The 17,918-nt window shown below is 42.3% G+C and overlaps 1 protein-coding gene and 1 pseudogene across 45 annotated transcripts in view; both read left to right on the top strand.

Moving 5' to 3' along the window:
• Positions 1-17,918, top strand: part of LOC144058703 (protocadherin gamma-C5-like) — a 252,513-nt gene that overhangs the window by 208,763 nt on the left and 25,832 nt on the right. For 2 of the 45 annotated variants that reach the window (XM_077577111.1, XM_077577094.1), the window contains exon 1: positions 1,184-3,791. The exons of 42 other annotated variants lie outside the window; for them this stretch is intronic. In XM_077577111.1, the coding sequence (XP_077433237.1) occupies positions 1,350-3,791 (2,442 nt within the window). In that variant the 5' untranslated portion in view covers positions 1,184-1,349. Of the gene's footprint in view, positions 1-1,183; positions 3,792-9,148; positions 11,813-17,918 lie in introns of those variants that run through there. One more of the 45 variants, XM_077577093.1, reaches the window with a different exon arrangement.
• LOC144058712 (protocadherin gamma-C5 pseudogene) lies at positions 4,137-7,654 on the top strand (annotated as a pseudogene).

The raw sequence follows: 17,918 nt of genomic DNA, 5'->3' as shown, positions 1-17,918 counted from the left end.
TAAATTTGATTAAACCGGTTTATTACAATAAACTAATATTAAATTATAATTGTTTTACTTTCAATATTTGTACTTTATCTTTGGAAAATTAAATCGAATCTTTTAAGTCATCATCCACTGTAAATAAAAATACACATTTGGTATTTTGTTGTAATATGAATGGCCTTTGACATTAAAATGCATGCATTCCGTTTTGTCATAACACTACTTGAGTGGCATAACAATGAAGGTCTGTGTGACGTCATTTCCACGTTTTAATTCGAATTTTATACGTTTTGAAACAAGGTATTGTCATATTAAATTAGTATTTTACTTGTGTCAATATTTGAAAAAAACTATTTCTACGATGTTTTATATTTTCATTTTGTAACATTAATAAAATTGAAGACAATATGTTACTTTTTTGCTGCACTGATGTCAACAAAAAAATGCAGTACATTACATGGTGTATTTTTTTAAACAAGTATTAATGTCCTTTAAATACACATTAAAATACATGATTTAACTGAATTGATGTTATGAAAAATTATATTTGAGTAGCATAATAATGAAGAGTATGTTGTCTGACGACTGACGTCATGTATCACGTATAATTCTATATTGTTGGCTATATGTTAGATTTATAGCTTGATGATGATTATTATTGAAATAATATGCGGTAATATTAATTCATTCATTTCATTTTAAAAAAACATTTCATATACTATCTTGTATATTTGTATTTTAGTGTGTTAATTAAATTAAAGATACGCCGTTATACATCCAGAGCTGTCAATAAAAATATGCATTACTGTACTGTATTAGATATTTAAAATGCATGATGGTGATGTTGTTAAATTGGATTTATTAGATTGTATTTTGATACTTAAATAATAATCTATTCCATACCATGTTTTATATTTTTATTTTATAGTATATATTTTTTTTTAAATAAAAGTAAAAAGAAGAGGCCTATAAATTGTTAATCCACTGCTATAAATATGATATGCAGTGTTTGGTATATTAATAATGGACAGAATGTTGTATTTGAGGGCCCGAGTGGGTGTGTGTAGTGTCTGACGTTATTGTGCTTTAGAAGCGCTGCCGATTGGCTCTAACGTGCTCTCGCTGTCCACCAATGACAGAAAGAGGTGTACAAAGAGATCGCGTCGCCTTGCAGCTTCATCGCACTTGCCTTCACACTGTAGAGCTTTAGCTGGGGGAGGGCTTCATACGCACAAAGCATGCCTACCTCTTCGATCACTAATAGATGCGAGGAGTTTTTTTCGCTGGATTACAGACTTGCTATTTTAGCGTCATCTCTAGAGGATTTTGGATTGGCCTGACTGGATTTTTTTTTCACTGGAATAATGTGGCACAAATTGCCCGCGTGGCATTTGCTTTGGTGGTGCCATCATTTCTCTCTTTTGTGGAGCACAATAGACGGACATACCCGCTACAGCATCCCGGAGGAATTAAAACGTGGCTCGGTGGTGGGAAATCTCGCAAAGGATTTGGGTTTGGTCGTTTCTGAACTGCATCGACGTAAACTGCGGATAACGTCGGAGGCTGGTAAGCAGTATTTCAGTGTGGACCTTGGGAAGGGAGACCTGCTGGTGACTGATCGAATAGACAGAGAGGAGCTGTGCGGACAAAGAGCGGCATGTCTGTTGCCCCTTGAGCTGGTTATAGACAATCCCTTGCAGCTGCATAGGGTTGAGATTGAAATATTGGACACTAATGACAACTCTCCTAGTTTTCTTACAAAGGAAAAAATCATAAAAATAGCAGAACAATTTAATCCTGGTGCGCGGTTTCCTTTAGAAAGTGCACAAGATCCTGACGTTGGCACAAATTCTGTCCGCTCCTACATAATCAGCAAAAATGACAATTTTAAATTAGCTGTCAAAACCCACAAGGACGGAAGGAAAATCCCTGAACTAGTGCTTGAAAAGCCTCTCGATCGAGAAAAGCTGCCTGTTCACCATCTCATCCTCACGGCTGTTGATGGTGGCGACCTGGTCCGGTCGGGGACGTCTGAAATTACAATAAGAGTCCTTGACAATAACGACAATGCTCCCCAGTTTGAGAGGCAGCTTTATGAGGCGAATGTCAGCGAGAAGGCGAGTCCAGGCGCACAAATATTGCAAGTGAAAGCGACAGATGCAGATGAGGGACTAAACGGTGAAATTGAATATAGTTTTGCAGAGCAAACGTCACTAGATATTTTATCATTATTTAACATTGAAGCTGCTACTGGCGATATTACAGTCAAAGGAGATTTAGACCATGAAACGAGCTCATTACACAGATTTGACATTACCGCGAAAGACAAAGGTAATCCAAAAATGGAGGGGCACAGTGGCGTTGAAATAAAAATAATTGATGTTAATGACAATGCTCCCGAAATAATTGTGACGTCTCTAACGAGCCCGGTGCCGGAGGATTCAGCCATGGGAACAGTTATTGCTCTCATAAGTACACGAGACCCCGATTCGAAAGACAATGGCAAAGTCACGTTGCGGCTGGCCCCTGAATCTCCTTTTAAATTAAATCCGTCTGTCTCAAACCACTACTCATTAGTGACAAACGGGCCGCTTGATCGGGAGGGAAATGACCAATACAGCGTTGAGATTAGTGCCACTGATTATGGAAAACCTCCGCTGTCTAGTGCAAAAATAATTGTGGTTAAACTTTTAGATGTAAATGACAACCCACCAGTTTTCTCTCAGCCTCATTATACGATTTTTGTCAAGGAAAATAGCCCTCCTGGCCATATTTTATGTTCCGTGTCTGCAAGTGACCTGGATGCTGGTGAAAACGCCAAAGTGTCTTATTCTATCGTGGACTCTAAAGTGCACGACGTGTCCGTGTCGTCGTACGTTTACGTGAACTCTGAGAACGGCAGCATCTACAGCATGCACTCGTTTGACTACGAGAAAGTGAAAGTGTTCGAGGTTCAGGTTGAGGCCAAGGACCAGGGCTCTCCGTCTCTCAGCAGCAACGCCAGCGTCCATGTTTTCATCCTGGACCAGAACGACAACGCCCCCGCTGTCATAAACCCCTCCCCCCACGCCGCCTCCCACCTGAGGGTTCCCCGCTCGGCCAAGGCGGGCCACCTCCTCTCCAAGGTGACGGCCGTGGACGCCGATTCGGGCCACAACGCGTGGATCTCGTACAAAGTGGCAGAGGCCACGGACGCCTCTCTGTTTACGCTCAGTTTGTACACAGGGGAGGTGAGGACTAAACGTGCCGTGTCCGAGCACGACGACTCCTCTCAGAGGCTGATCGTAGAGGTCAAGGACGACGGGGAACCGGTCCAGTCGGCTACCGTCACGCTGTCCATCCTGCTGGAGGACGGCGTGACTGTGAGTGATCCCGTGTTGGAGCTGAGACACAAGGCGTCTGAGGCCGGCAAGAAAGGCGGCAGAATCACGCTTTATTTGATTTTGGCTCTGGCCTCGGTGTCCGTGCTGTCTCTGCTCACTTTGCTCATCTTGGCCGTCAAATGCATGAGGAGCAGCGCGAGTGGCGCCACTTGCTGCGTTAGACGGACACACTGCCATGAGGACAAGAAACCCAACAGAAATCTGCACATTCAGCTCAACAGCGATGGACCCATCAAGTACGTGGAGGTTCTGGGAGGTGACGTCATGTCTCAAAGTCACTCCTTCAGGTCGTGCATGTCTCCCATGTCAGAGTACAGTGATTTCACACTGGTCAAGCCAAGAAGCACCACTGACTTTAAGGAGGTCATCAGCGTTCTGGATGCATCTTTGCCTGACAGCACCTGGACCTTTGAGAGCCAGCAGGTGAGCGTTACTTTTGTTTGCACTTGAGGACATGTTACAGCAACTAGTCATCGATACTTTTTATTGTTTGTTTCAACTATTAGTGATCCATTCTCACCTACAACAATAGATTAATTCAGTTTGTCAATTTATGGCAGTATTTTGTGGTTTGAATGAAGTAAGATGCTGCACATTTTTCATGTGTGCATGAAAAAATCATCAGTGTTACAAAGAATTTGAGATGCTCCCACCATTCCAGTTTATAATAATAATAATCTGGATGATGTAGATTAATGTGTCATACCCCTGACCCGTGGCTGACCAGTATTTGCATTCTTTCCAGTCATGTATGCACACAAATTGATTGTCGTTGTTTGTAGAAAACTCTCGTCCAATAGTCACACTGCTCATACCACATAGTTGCAGTGACAAGTAATTTTCCCAAGATTTTTTTTACTTATTTTCTTTCATTTAAACTGAGATTGGCTCATGTTTTACAATTTATTTTCACAGCAATGATTGCTCATCTGCAACATAATTGTTCTGTAATGCTCGTCAAGTGATCATCTTTTGTTGTCCTAGTAAAGCTAAGTACATGCTAAGCATGCCAATCCTGACAGAAATTGTTCAGCAGTATCAACAGACAGTTTGAGATGAATCAAAAATACATATGTTAAAGTTAAAATCGGATTTTTTTTATTATTATTTGTCTTTTCGAGTTTTATTTATATGAGGTCTCATTAACCCATAGTTTTTCTGTTGTATGGTTTGAAGGCAGCAAACCTATAGACAGTTTTAAAAGGATACTTCTTTTAGAATAAATTCAGCATCAGCACCTACAGAGTGGACAGCAACGCTGAAATGAAGCATCAAACCGTTCTAAACAAACATGTCTTTTAAATCTGAATTACACCCTGTCTATTTGATTTTAAAACACGTCTTTTAACTAGTTCCGACATTTACAATTATTTGTGTTGCATATTTGTGACTTAAGCGAATTGGAGAAGAAGAAGAAAAGATAGGCCTATTTCCTTACAATTGGCCCTGAGAGGGGGGAAATAAAACGCTGCGACTTTAAGAGTGAATGAGGATCAGCTTCCTTCTCATTGGCTGGTGGAAGTGCAAGCCGTAAACCAATAGGATTGAAGACTGTACAAAGCAATCTCGTCCCAGCCCCCACGCAGCTTCGTCTCACAAGTAGAATGCGCTGGGCTGCGACACAGACAGAAAGAATAAGATCGTATTTTTGTTACATTAATACGAATTTAATTCAATAATTTTGCTCAAATGGCTTGAGATGTTTATTGTGGAAATATCCCCCGTTTGTACGGATAAACCAATTGCCTGGAAGAGGATGTTACTAAGGATGTCTGCATTGTAACGGAGCAAGGATGACAAAGACAATAGGATGTCGGGACTGGCGATGGCAGGCTCTTTTGTGGCATTTTCTATTGATGTGGACCAGAGTGGATGGGCAGACTCGCTACAGCATCCCAGAAGAGCTCAAGCAGGGTTCCGTGGTGGGAAATTTGGCCAAAGATCTGTCTTTGGGGCTTTCTGAGATATTTGAGCGCAAGCTGCGTGTCGCCTCTGAGGCTGGTAAGCAGTATTTCAGCGTGGATGCGGGGAAGGGCGAGCTGCTGGTCAACGACAGAATAGACAGAGAGGCTTTATGCGGACAAAGTGCAAGCTGTGTGCTCCCTCTGCAGGTTGTTGTAGAAAATCCGTTGCAATTGCATCGAATTGAGGTGGAAATCAGAGACATTAACGACAATTCTCCTCATTTTCCCACAAAAGAAATTAACATTAAAATACCAGAACACGTTGCAATGGGTACACGTTTTCCTTTGGAGGGTGCAGAGGACCCCGATGTTGCAGGCAATTCTCTGAAAACGTACACTTTAATTAAAAACGAATATTTTTCTTTGAAATCCAAGGACGCAAAAAATGGTAAAACTGTGCCTGAACTAATGTTAGAGAAATCTTTGGACAGGGAAAAAATGTCCACTCATCAATTGCTTTTAACAGCATTAGATGGAGGAAACCCTGTAAAATCTGGAACGTGTAAAATTGTAATTAATGTGCTTGATATTAATGACAATGTTCCTATATTTGATGAGAAAGAATATACCTTCTCTTTAAAGGAAAACAGCACAAAAGAAACATTTGTAGTAAACGTAAAAGCTACAGATGCAGATGATGGTGTTAATAGTGAAATCAAATATTATTTTGGGTCCCGCACCCCAGAAGCTGTTTTATCAACATTTAAAATTAATGAACAAACTGGACAAATTATTTTAAAGGGAGACTTAGACTATGAGACATCTTCATCTTATCTAATTGACATAACTGCAAAAGACAATGGTGTACCTGAAATGGAGGGCCACTGTCAATTACAATTAGATATAGAAGACATAAATGATAATGCTCCAGAAATTGTTCTGACTTCCAAACCCAGTCCTGTACGAGAAGATTCTCCACGTGGCACAGTGGTGGCTTTGATTAGTGTCAAAGACATAGACTCGGGTAATAATAGCAAAGTTACTCTACAGCTACCTAATGGCTCTCCTTTTTCACTTAAACCGTCTTTTTCTAATAATTATGCATTGGTTACCAGTGGTACTTTAGACCGAGAGAAAGTGTCTGAGTATAATATTGAGATAACAGCTACTGATTCTGGATCTCCTCCTCTCTCTAGTAAGAAAATGATAGCTGTCAGCATCACTGATGTTAATGACAACCCTCCTGTATTCTCTCAAAGCTCGTATAATGTTTATTTGAAAGAGAATGGAATAGCAGGCTCTATACTGTACTCGGTGTCTGCAAGTGACCTGGATGCTGGTGAAAACGCAAAAGTGTCTTATTCTATCGTGGACTCTAAAGTGCACGACGTGTCCGTGTCGTCGTACGTTTACGTGAACTCAGAGAACGGCAGCATCTACAGCATGCACTCGTTTGACTACGAGAAAGTGAAAGTGTTCGAGGTTCAGGTTGAGGCCAAGGACCAGGGCTCTCCGTCTCTCAGCAGCAACGCCAGCGTCCATGTTTTCATCCTGGACCAGAACGACAACGCCCCCGCTGTCATATACCCCTCCCCCCACGCCGCCTCCCACCTGAGGGTGCCCCGCTCGGCCAAGGCGGGCTACCTGCTCTCCAAGGTGACGGCCGTGGACGCCGACTCGGGCCACAACGCGTGGATCTCGTACAAAGTGGCGGAGGCCACGGACGCCTCTCTGTTCACGCTCAATTTGTACACAGGGGAGGTGAGGACTAAACGTGCCGTGTCCGAGCACGACGACTCCTCTCAGAGGCTGATCGTAGAGGTCAAGGACGACGGGGAACCGGTCCAGTCGGCCACCGTCACGCTGTCCATCCTGCTGGAGGACGGCGTGACTGTGAGCGAGCCCGTGTTGGAGCTGAGACACAAGGCGTCCGAGGCCGGCAAGAAAGGCGGCAGAATCACGCTTTATTTGATTTTGGCTCTGGCCTCGGTGTCCGTGCTGTCTCTGCTCACTTTGCTCATCTTGGCCGTCAAATGCATGAGGAGCAGCGCGAGTGGCGCCACTTGCTGCGTCAGACGGACAAACTGCCATGAGGACAAGAAGCCCAACAGAAATCTGCACATTCAGCTCAACAGCGATGGACCCATCAAGTACGTGGAGGTTCTGGGAGGTGACGTCATGTCTCAGAGTCACTCCTTCAGGTCGTGCATGTCTCCCATGTCAGAGTACAGTGATTTCACTTTGGTCAAGCCCAGCAGCACCACTGACTTTAAGGAGGTCATCAGCGTCCTTGATGCCTCTTTGCCTGACAGCACCTGGACCTTTGAGAGCCAGCAGGTGAGCGCTACTTTTGTTTGAACTTGAGGATATGTTACAGTACTCCACCTACTTGCCTATTACTCTTTAGTTTTTTTGTTCCACTAGTGATCCATTCTTTCATTTGCTGCTTATTTGATGATGCAGTAAACACATTCTCTCTCTCAGCATGTATTTAAATGTTCAAATAAAATCAGACTAAGCTTACAATTCAGCACCATGACAGTGGACAGTTACTTTTAACAATTTTCCTACAAGAAGCAAGCTGTGTAGAGTTTTATTTGTAATCCTTTTTGTTTTTTGTTTTTATTATTATTATTAGTTTCTTAGATCTTAACATTATGTTTGATTCAATAGGATCACTTGTTGATTTTATATAGCACACATAGGTGCAAACGTGTCACATTCTTATCAAAACAAACCGTGATGTGGGGATGTCTCTATATAATGCTGGTACCACTTGATCAGTGAGAAAAATGTTTGGTTGACAAAGCAGAAAATGTTTGTTGGCATATTTGTACTTTTTTCCAAGTATGAAAAAATATAGTTAAGTAGAATTACAAAACATCTCACATGTGATAACTTAGGCAGCCCCCCTCCCAATATGCATCCCTAAATACAATATCAAGTGTTATAGAAAGTGGAAAAGGCTCGACCAGATAAATTAATGAGCTTAGGTGGCTAAACATCCAATGCAAAGCTACATCAACTGGCATCACAGCATCGGCAGATAACACAGTCACATTGCAAGTTAGTTAGCTAAACAGAAAGATATTTAATAAATAAAGAAAAACATGTTAAAACAAAATAAGTATGTTAAACTAGGATCTTGTTAATAATATATTTCAACTCTACACACATTTTCTATTGCTGATATTGCGCTTAAAATAACACAGAACATCCATAGGTTTAGAAGAAAATGCATACTTGACTAAATTAACACAACCAATACCAAAGTATAAGTGGAATTTGCCGTTTTATAATGAAGAACGGTGTCTGTTAATTTTTCCTCCGATTATGACATTTTAACACAATCGCAAATCAGCACTTGGAGTGTGGACAGCGAGTCAAAAAAAATGAACGCACCAGTATTGGTTTAAAATCAATAAGATAACTCAACAAACCAACAATAGATCATTATTGCTTCATACCGTCCTAGACTGTAGTTTTTATGTTTGTATTTAATTCAATACATTATTTCTGTTAGAGCCTTCACGTGGATGGATCTTAAATAACTGGTTATGTGCAATGACGCAACAACGTGTTGGAAATCTGAAGAAATGCATCTTACATTTAATTATAAGCCTACATGATTGTTTCATATTTACATTTGTGTATTCAACAGCTTAAAAAATAATCAACCTAGCATATGAAAAAAAAAAAGCAATATGTCAGTACATTCGATTTGCATTTAAAGAGCAATTTAAGGCTTGAGGGTGGGAGCGGGGTGCTCTGGGAGCTGTGACTTTAAGAATGAGTGGGGATCAGCTTTCTTCTCATTGGCTGGTGCAGGTACAGCAGTAAACCAATAGGAATGAAGACTGTACAAAGCAATCTCGTCCCTTCCCCCGCGCAGCTCCATCTCACACGTATCACTGAGCTGCAGCGCAGACAGAAGGGAATCAGCGGGTATTTTTCTAAACTATTACAATGAGCTAAATTCCGTACTTTTACTCCTGGTTTGAAATGTTTTTTTGGAAATATCCCCCGTTTGTATGGATGGACCAATTGTCTTGGAGAGGATGTTAACGAGGATGTTTGCGTTATAACGGAGCAAGGATGACAAAGACAATAGGATGTCGGGACTGGCGATGGCAGGCTCTTTTGTGGCATTTTCTCTTGTGGACTACAGCGGATGCTCAGACTCGTTACAGCATCCCAGAGGAGCTCAAGCAGGGTTCCGTGGTGGGAAATTTGGCCAAAGATCTGTCTTTGGGGCTTTCTGAGATATTTGAGCGCAAGCTGCGTGTCGCCTCTGAGGCTGGTAAGCAGTATTTCAGCGTGGATGCGGGAAAGGGCGAGCTGCTGGTCAACGATAGAATAGACAGAGAGGCTTTGTGCGGACAAAGCGCCAGCTGTGTGCTCCCTCTGCAGGTCGTCGTAGAAAATCCCTTACAATTGCATCGTTTAGAAGTGGAAATAAAAGACGTCAATGACAATTCTCCTAGTTTTCTCAAAAGTGAACATTTAATAGAAATAGCTGAATCCACCGTTGTAGGTGTAAATTTTCTCCTGCAGAGTGCAGATGACCCCGATGTTGGGATCAATACAGTAAAGACATACACACTAAGCAAAGACGAATGTTTTACATTAAAAATTAGAGACATTGACAATGGACGAAAAATGCCTGAATTGGTGTTAAATAAATCATTAGATCGTGAGAAAAAAGCTGTTCATAATTTAATTCTTACAGCTATGGATGGTGGCAATCCTGTTAAATCAGGAACGTCGAAAATTAGAATACAAGTTCTTGACGTTAATGACAATGTTCCTTCATTTGAGAATAATTTATATAAAATAACTGTTCAAGAAAACAGTCCAAATGGGTCTTTTGTAATTTCAACAAAAGCGACAGATATAGATGACGGTCCAAATGGTGAAATTGAGTACTCTCTGGGCGTACACACACCACCGTTAGTGCTGGCATTGTTTCATATCGACCCCGTTAGTGGAGATATATTATTAAAAAATAATTTGGACCGTGAAAAACAGTCCTCTTATCGAATTGACATTAGTGCAAAAGATAAAGGCTTCCCAAAAATGGAAGGTCATTGCAGCGTGCAAGTTGATGTAACAGATGTAAATGATAATGCACCAGAGATTTTGTTAACTTCTAAACCGAGTTCGGTAACAGAGGATTCCTCAATTGGGACAGTTGTAGCTTTGCTGAGTGTACGTGACCCCGATTCTGGCAAAAATGGTGAAGTGACTTTGAATCTTCCCAAAGACTCCCCTTTTATTCTTAAACCATCCTTTTCAAATAATTATGCGCTGGTCACCAGTGGTGCTTTAGACCGAGAGAGAGTGTCTGAGTATAATATTGAAATAACAGCCACAGATGCAGGCTCGCCTCCACTCTCAAGTAAGAAAATGATAGCTGTCAGCATCACTGATGTTAATGACAACCCTCCTGTATTTTCACAAAGCTCGTATAATGTTTATTTGAAAGAGAACGGAGTAGCAGGCTCTATACTGTACTCGGTGTCTGCAAGTGACCTGGATGCTGGTGAAAACGCCAAAGTGTCTTATTCTATCGTGGACTCTAAAGTGCACGACGTGTCCGTGTCGTCGTACGTTTACGTGAATTCTGAGAACGGCAGCATCTACAGCATGCATTCGTTCGACTACGAGAAAGTCAAAGTGTTCGAGGTTCAGGTTGAGGCCAAGGACCAGGGCTCTCCGTCTCTCAGCAGCAACGCCAGCGTCCATGTTTTCATCCTGGACCAGAACGACAACGCCCCCGCTGTCATATACCCCTCCCCCCACGCCGCCTCCCACCTGAGGGTGCCCCGCTCGGCCAAGGCGGGCTACCTGCTCACCAAGGTGACGGCCGTGGACGCCGACTCGGGCCACAACGCGTGGATCTCGTACAAAGTGGCGGAGGCCACGGACGCCTCTCTGTTCACGCTCAGTTTGTACACAGGGGAGGTGAGGACTAAACGTGCCGTGTCCGAGCACGACGACTCCTCTCAGAGGTTGATCGTAGAGGTCAAGGACGACGGGGAACCGGTCCAGTCGGCCACCGTCACGCTGTCCATCCTGCTGGAGGACGGCGTGACTGTGAGCGAGCCCGTATTGGATCTGAGACACAAGGCGTCCGAGTCCGGCAAGAAAGGCGGCAGAATCACGCTTTATTTGATTTTGGCTCTGGCCTCGGTGTCCGTGCTGTCTCTGCTTACTTTGCTCATCTTGGCCGTCAAATGCATGAGGAGCAGCGCGAGTGGCGCCACTTGCTGCGTTAGACGGACACACTGCCATGAGGACAAGAAAACCAACAGAAATCTGCACATTCAGCTTAACAGCGATGGACCCATCAAGTACGTGGAGGTTCTGGGAGGTGACGTCATGTCTCAGAGTCACTCCTTCAGGTCGTGCATGTCTCCCATGTCAGAGTACAGTGATTTCACTTTGGTCAAGCCCAGCAGCACCACTGACTTTAAGGAGGTCATCAGCGTCCTGGATGCCTCTTTGCCTGACAGCACCTGGACCTTTGAGAGCCAGCAGGTGAGCGCTACTTTTGTTTTCACCGAGGACAACTTGTAGCACTCCACCTCGCGATTTACACTTTTGCGCTGTTTTTGTTCAACTAGTGATCCATCCTTTAAGCCACTGCTTATTTGATCATAAAGTATATTCACAAAAAGGTCTTAAGTGTTCAGCATGTCTATCTCTAAGTTTCTTTATAACGTAGTTTTTGCAATTTGTTCTTGTCTGATTGTAGAAATTTGAGTGTGGTACATTCAACGATTGTAGTGCTCACAAACAATTCAGAACCATAACAGCAAATGATTTTACTGCAACAAACAAGACTGTGAAGAGTTTTGTTCATTTTAATTCTTCTTAGTTTATTAATAGTTAGTTTCTTTCATCGCAACATTATAATTAAATAATATCACTTATAGATTTTATTTCACACTATATCTAGTGTAGATGTGTCACATTCCTGTAGAAACAAACAACAGGGGGGCACAGTGCTTTGGGGAAATGTGTGGATGCCTCTGCAATGCGGATACCAATTGATCCGTAAAAATAGGTTTTTGTGACAAAGCAGACACAGAAAATTATTAGTTTTGTATTTTCGTTTGAAGTATGAAAATACATATTTGAAGTAGAAAATTTTATGTGTAAACAAGCTACAAAGCAATTCGCACAATGCCTCATGTAGGCTATAGGCCTATGTTATTGCTGAATCTGTGTGATCACTCAGCCAGGCTTTTTTCCCAATAAGCATGAACCCTAAATGCAATCTTAAGCAATCCTATAGAACATAGATGGCTAGAAAAGGTCAATAAATTTGTATAGCTAGCTAGTGAACGCAGGTGCATAGCTTTAGCATCTTAACTGCATCACATGCTAAATATAATCATTTGGGGGGGAGTTTAAAAAGTTTGTCGAAAGAGGATCTTGTTAATCACGTATTTCATTTCTTTATACATTTTCTATTGGTGATGTTGAACTTAAAATCATAACAACACATATGTAGGACCCGTTGGTGTCGAAGAAGGTGCCTGACTAAATTAATGCCAGTGCAAAGATATACAAAGTAACAGTGACCTTAGCATTGCGCCTAGGCACAGTATTAAAAACAAAACAAAACAAAACTGTGTTAATTATACTTGAATTATGGCATCTTCAATATAACTGAAAATCAGCACCTTGAGAGTGAACAGCTACTTCAACAAATCAAGCGCTCCGTGTTGACAATCAAAACTAATAATGTCACCTTACTGTTTTATAGCCCATTAATAGATAATTATGATTCTGCATAACTTGACTCTCGTTTTGATATGTTTCAGTTTGTTTCAATTACTACTCATGGTCATAAAAGCTGTTCTAAGACAGGCTAGGCTGCAGCAGCAATTCAGTGGGAAGTCGAGATACATTAAACTGCGCAATGAAGCAAAACAGTGTTGGAATTATGACGAAATGCATTGTTGATGTTACTGCATGTCAAGATTTGTGTCATATGTTACACATATTTTTGTTTAGCTTAGGCTATTTAGCGGGTGTTAAATATTTGTTTAATTTAACCTAACAAAAAACAAGTGAGACACATAGATTCACTTACTGTAATAGCACTCAAGCAGTAATTTAAAGCTTGGAGATGGGACGGGGAGCTGTGGCTTTAAGAGAGTATGTAGATCAGCTGGCTCCTCATTGGCTGGTGGAAGTGCAGCCGTGAACCAATAGGATTGAAGACTGTACAAAGCAATCTCGTCCCTGCCCCCACGCAGCTTCATCTCACTAACACGTAGAAAGCGCTGATCTGCGGCACAGACAAAGGAATCCGTTCGATTTTCTTAACATTGAAAGGAATTTTATTTAGTTGGTCTGCCCAGATGGCTTGAGATGTGCTTGTGGAAATATACCCCATTTATATGGATGGAACAATTGCCTTGAAGAGGATGTGGATGAGGGTGTTTGCGTTGTAACGGAGCAAGGATGACAAAGACAATAGGATGTCGGGACTGGCGATGGCAGGCTCTTTTGTGGCATTTTCTTTTGTGGCATTTTCTTTTGATGTGGACTACAGTGGATGGACAGACTCGTTACAGCATCCCAGAAGAGCTCAAACGGGGTTCCGTGGTGGGAAATTTGGCCAAAGATCTGTCTTTGGGGCTTTCTGAGATATTAGAGCGCAAGCTGCGTGTCGCCTCTGAGGCTGGTAAGCAGTATTTCAGCGTGGATGCGGGGAAGGGCGAGCTGCTGGTCAACGACAGAATAGACAGAGAGGCTTTGTGCGGACAAAGCGCCACCTGCGTGCTGCCTCTGCAGGTTGTTGTGGAAAATCCGTTGCAATTGCATCGGATTGAAGTGGAAATAAGAGACATTAACGACAATTCCCCTCGTTTTCAAACAGAAGAAATTAACCTTAAAATATCAGAATCCGTTGTGGTTGGCAAACGTTTTCCTTTGGAGAGTGGAGAGGACGCAGATGTTGGTGGCAATTCTTTGAAAACATACACTCTCAGTAAAAATGATTATTTTTCTTTAAAGTTTAAAGATGAAAAGAATGGTCTGACTGCCCCAGAATTGGTGCTAGAAAAATCGTTGGATAGGGAAAAAATTTCCATTCATAATTTGCTACTAACAGCACTGGATGGTGGAAACCCTGTTAAATCTGTGACATGTAAAATTATAATTGATGTGCTTGATGCTAATGACAATTTTCCTGTATTTGACGAAAAAGAATACAAAGTATCTTTAAGGGAGAATAGCACAAAAGGAACTTTAGTACTGTTATTAAAAGCTACAGATATTGATCAGGGTGTCAATAGTGAAATTAAATATTATTTTGGAGCCCGCACTCCAGAAGCTGTTTTATCAACATTTGAAATTATTGAACAAACTGGACAAATTATTTTAAAAGGGGAATTAGACTATGAGGTTTTCCCATATTTTCTGATTGATATAACTGCAAAAGACAAAGGTGCTCCTGAAATGGAAGGTCACTGTCGCGTGCAGCTTAATATTGAAGACATAAATGATAATGCTCCAGAAATTGTTCTGACTTCCAAACCCAGTCCTGTACGAGAAGATGCTCCATCTGGCACAGTGGTGGCTTTGATTAGTGTCAAAGACATAGACTCGGGTAATAATAGCAAAGTAACACTGCAACTACAAAAAGGCTTCCCTTTTACACTTAAGCCATCTTTTTCTAATAATTATGCGCTGGTCACCAGTGGTCCATTAGACCGGGAGAGTGTATTTGAATATAATATTGAGATAACAGCCACTGATGCAGGCTCTCCTCCTCTCTCTAGTAAAAAAATGATAGCTGTCAGCATCACTGATGTTAATGACAACCCTCCTGTATTTTCACAAAGCTCATATAATGTTTATTTGAAAGAGAATGGAGTAGCAGGCTCTATACTGTACTCGGTGTCTGCAAGTGACCTGGATGCTGGTGAAAACGCCAAAGTGTCTTATTCTATCGTGGACTCTAAAGTGCATGACGTGTCCGTGTCGTCGTACGTTTACGTGAATTCTGAGAACGGCAGCATCTACAGCATGCACTCGTTCGACTACGAGAAAGTGAAAGTGTTCGAGGTTCAGGTTGAGGCCAAGGACCAGGGCTCTCCGTCTCTCAGCAGCAACGCCAGCGTCCATGTTTTCATCCTGGACCAGAACGACAACGCCCCCACTGTTATATACCCCTCCCCTCACGCCGCCTCCCACCTGAGGGTGCCCCGCTCGGCCAAGGCGGGCCACCTGCTCTCTAAGGTGACGGCCGTGGACGCCGACTCGGGCCACAACGCGTGGATCTCGTACAAAGTGACGGAGGCCACGGACGCCTCTCTGTTCACGCTCAGTTTGTACACAGGGGAGGTGAGGACTAAACGTGCTGTGTCCGAGCACGACGACTCCTCTCAGAGACTGATCGTAGAGGTCAAGGACGATGGGGAACCGGTCCAGTCGGCCACCGTCACGCTGTCCATCTTGCTGGAGGACGGCGTGACTGAGCCCGTGTTGGAGCTGAGACACAAGGCGTCCGAGGCCGGCAAGAAAGGCGGCAGAATCACGCTTTATTTGATTTTGGCTCTGGCCTCGGTGTCCGTGCTGTCTCTGCTCACTTTGCTCATCTTGGCCGTCAAATGCATGAGGAGCAGCGCGAGCGGCGCCACTTGCTGCGTCAGACAGACACACTGCCATGAGGACAAGAAAACCAACAGAAATCTGCACATTCAGCTCAACAGCGATGGACCCATCAAGTACGTGGAGGTTCTGGGAGGTGACGTCATGTCTCAAAGTCACTCCTTCAGGTCGTGCATGTCTCCCATGTCAGAGTACAGTGATTTCACTTTGGTCAAGCCAAGCAGCACCACTGACTTTAAGGAGGTCATCAGCGTCTTGGATGCCTCTTTGCCTGACAGCACCTGGACATTTGAGAGCCAGCAGGTGAGCGCTACTTTTCTTTCCACTGAGAACAACTTGTGCAACTGATTCTTCGTCATGCGCACTTTGTCACCGTTTTTATTCTTTTGTTAGTTGTCCCTTTTCTGTTCTCAAACCGTAGATGGCAGGACGTTGATTTATTTACATTGTCTCCAATTACGCTTCTTGGTTGTTATGGTGAAGAAGTTCCACTCCTTTGATAGAAACATTTCAAAGCAATGATAGCAAACACTGCATGGCTTTGGATTGATGTATAGCAAAATGATGACGTTATAACTTAGTTTCTTTTAGTATGGAAGGTGCAGCTTGTTTCCATTTTTCGTCCCAAAAACCTTTTGTCATATTTCATAAGACTTGACAGTACATGATAAATATGATCTGTGGGGGGAAATCTGCTGTATCTGGCCCCCATCTTGTGCCATTAATTTGATATAGTAGAAACCACCATGCCTGAGGAAAAACAGCCAATCAGATATAGATGCTGTGATTTAGCATGTATCTATCATTTGCCACACACTTGCATGCAAGTCTCCATACATACACTCCTCGGCTTAGTGTTATAGGAACACTTCATTACAAATAAGTGACTTTTCTAGGGTAGGCAACAGGCCATTGGGGGGGGGGAGCTGTCTGTGCGTGTGTGACAAATGATTGACACCTCATAAGTCACGTATCCAGTCTCTGATTGGGTTTTTTCTTCAGGTGCGGTGGGTTGTTTTTACATCAAATTATAGACACAAGATGAGGCCGGAGATGGCACACTCACACACAGATCATATTAATCTTATAGAAGGCATAGTCAATGCTGTACTAAACATGATGAAAATTGTTAGTTTTTTGTTCATTTTTGTTATGCAAATGGTCCCCTTGGTCTGACATGAGATGAGAATTATGCTCTAATTGTTATCACATGAACCTGTAGCAATATGCGGCTAAATGTAAGTTTGCCATATTTGCCATCACATCTAATGGTCTGCTATAGGCCTAGATGTAAATATAACTCAAATTGCACACAAAGAAACAATAACTCACCACAATGATGCCAGTGATACTGCCATTACATTTATTGCATAAATTATTGCAATTTAATAAAATGTCCTATAGGAAGATTTTGTGTTTACATTTTGTTGCATTCAGCTCCTCCCTCATTAAAACAATAAAATGACAGGGTACAACTTTAAAATGCACCTGGACACAGTGTAGGGTTTGAAACTTGTAGTTTCCTTAATGTCCTTTCCAAAATGTTCGATATGGCCCTAAAAAAATTTTTTTTTGTTATTTCAGCCCAACAATTAGGGATACATCAGTTGGTGCTGTATGCAATTACATTTTAATTTAGGAAAGTCAAATTCCGTAATCTGTTCAGCCTACAGTAGGTGTGTCACAAGAATTCAGCACTATGTGAGTGGTCAGCGACGTTTGCCCCTGGTGTTCCTCCTGTCACCACTGAGGTCGCTGTTTTTTGGGGGGGATGGTCGTCTTTTTGTGCCTACATGTAGATCTAGAACGAATATTTTCGGCATTCATTTTTGTATTGCACATTTAATAGACGCTTTGTCTGAAATATATGACTTAGATTCCGTTTTAACGACGCTTATGTGTTGAGGACTGAATGAAATTATTTTTTGCAAGTTTTGACACCCTTAGTCACCAATCAAGTGGTGAATGAAATTATTTTTAAAAGTTTTGACACCCTTAGTCACCAATCAATAAA

Source organism: Vanacampus margaritifer, chromosome 10 (genome assembly GCF_051991255.1).
Source record: "Vanacampus margaritifer isolate UIUO_Vmar chromosome 10, RoL_Vmar_1.0, whole genome shotgun sequence".
Lineage (NCBI taxonomy): Eukaryota > Metazoa > Chordata > Actinopteri > Syngnathiformes > Syngnathidae > Vanacampus > Vanacampus margaritifer.
Note: the sequence above shows the minus strand (reverse complement) of the source record. Positions and strands in the feature narration are given on the sequence as shown.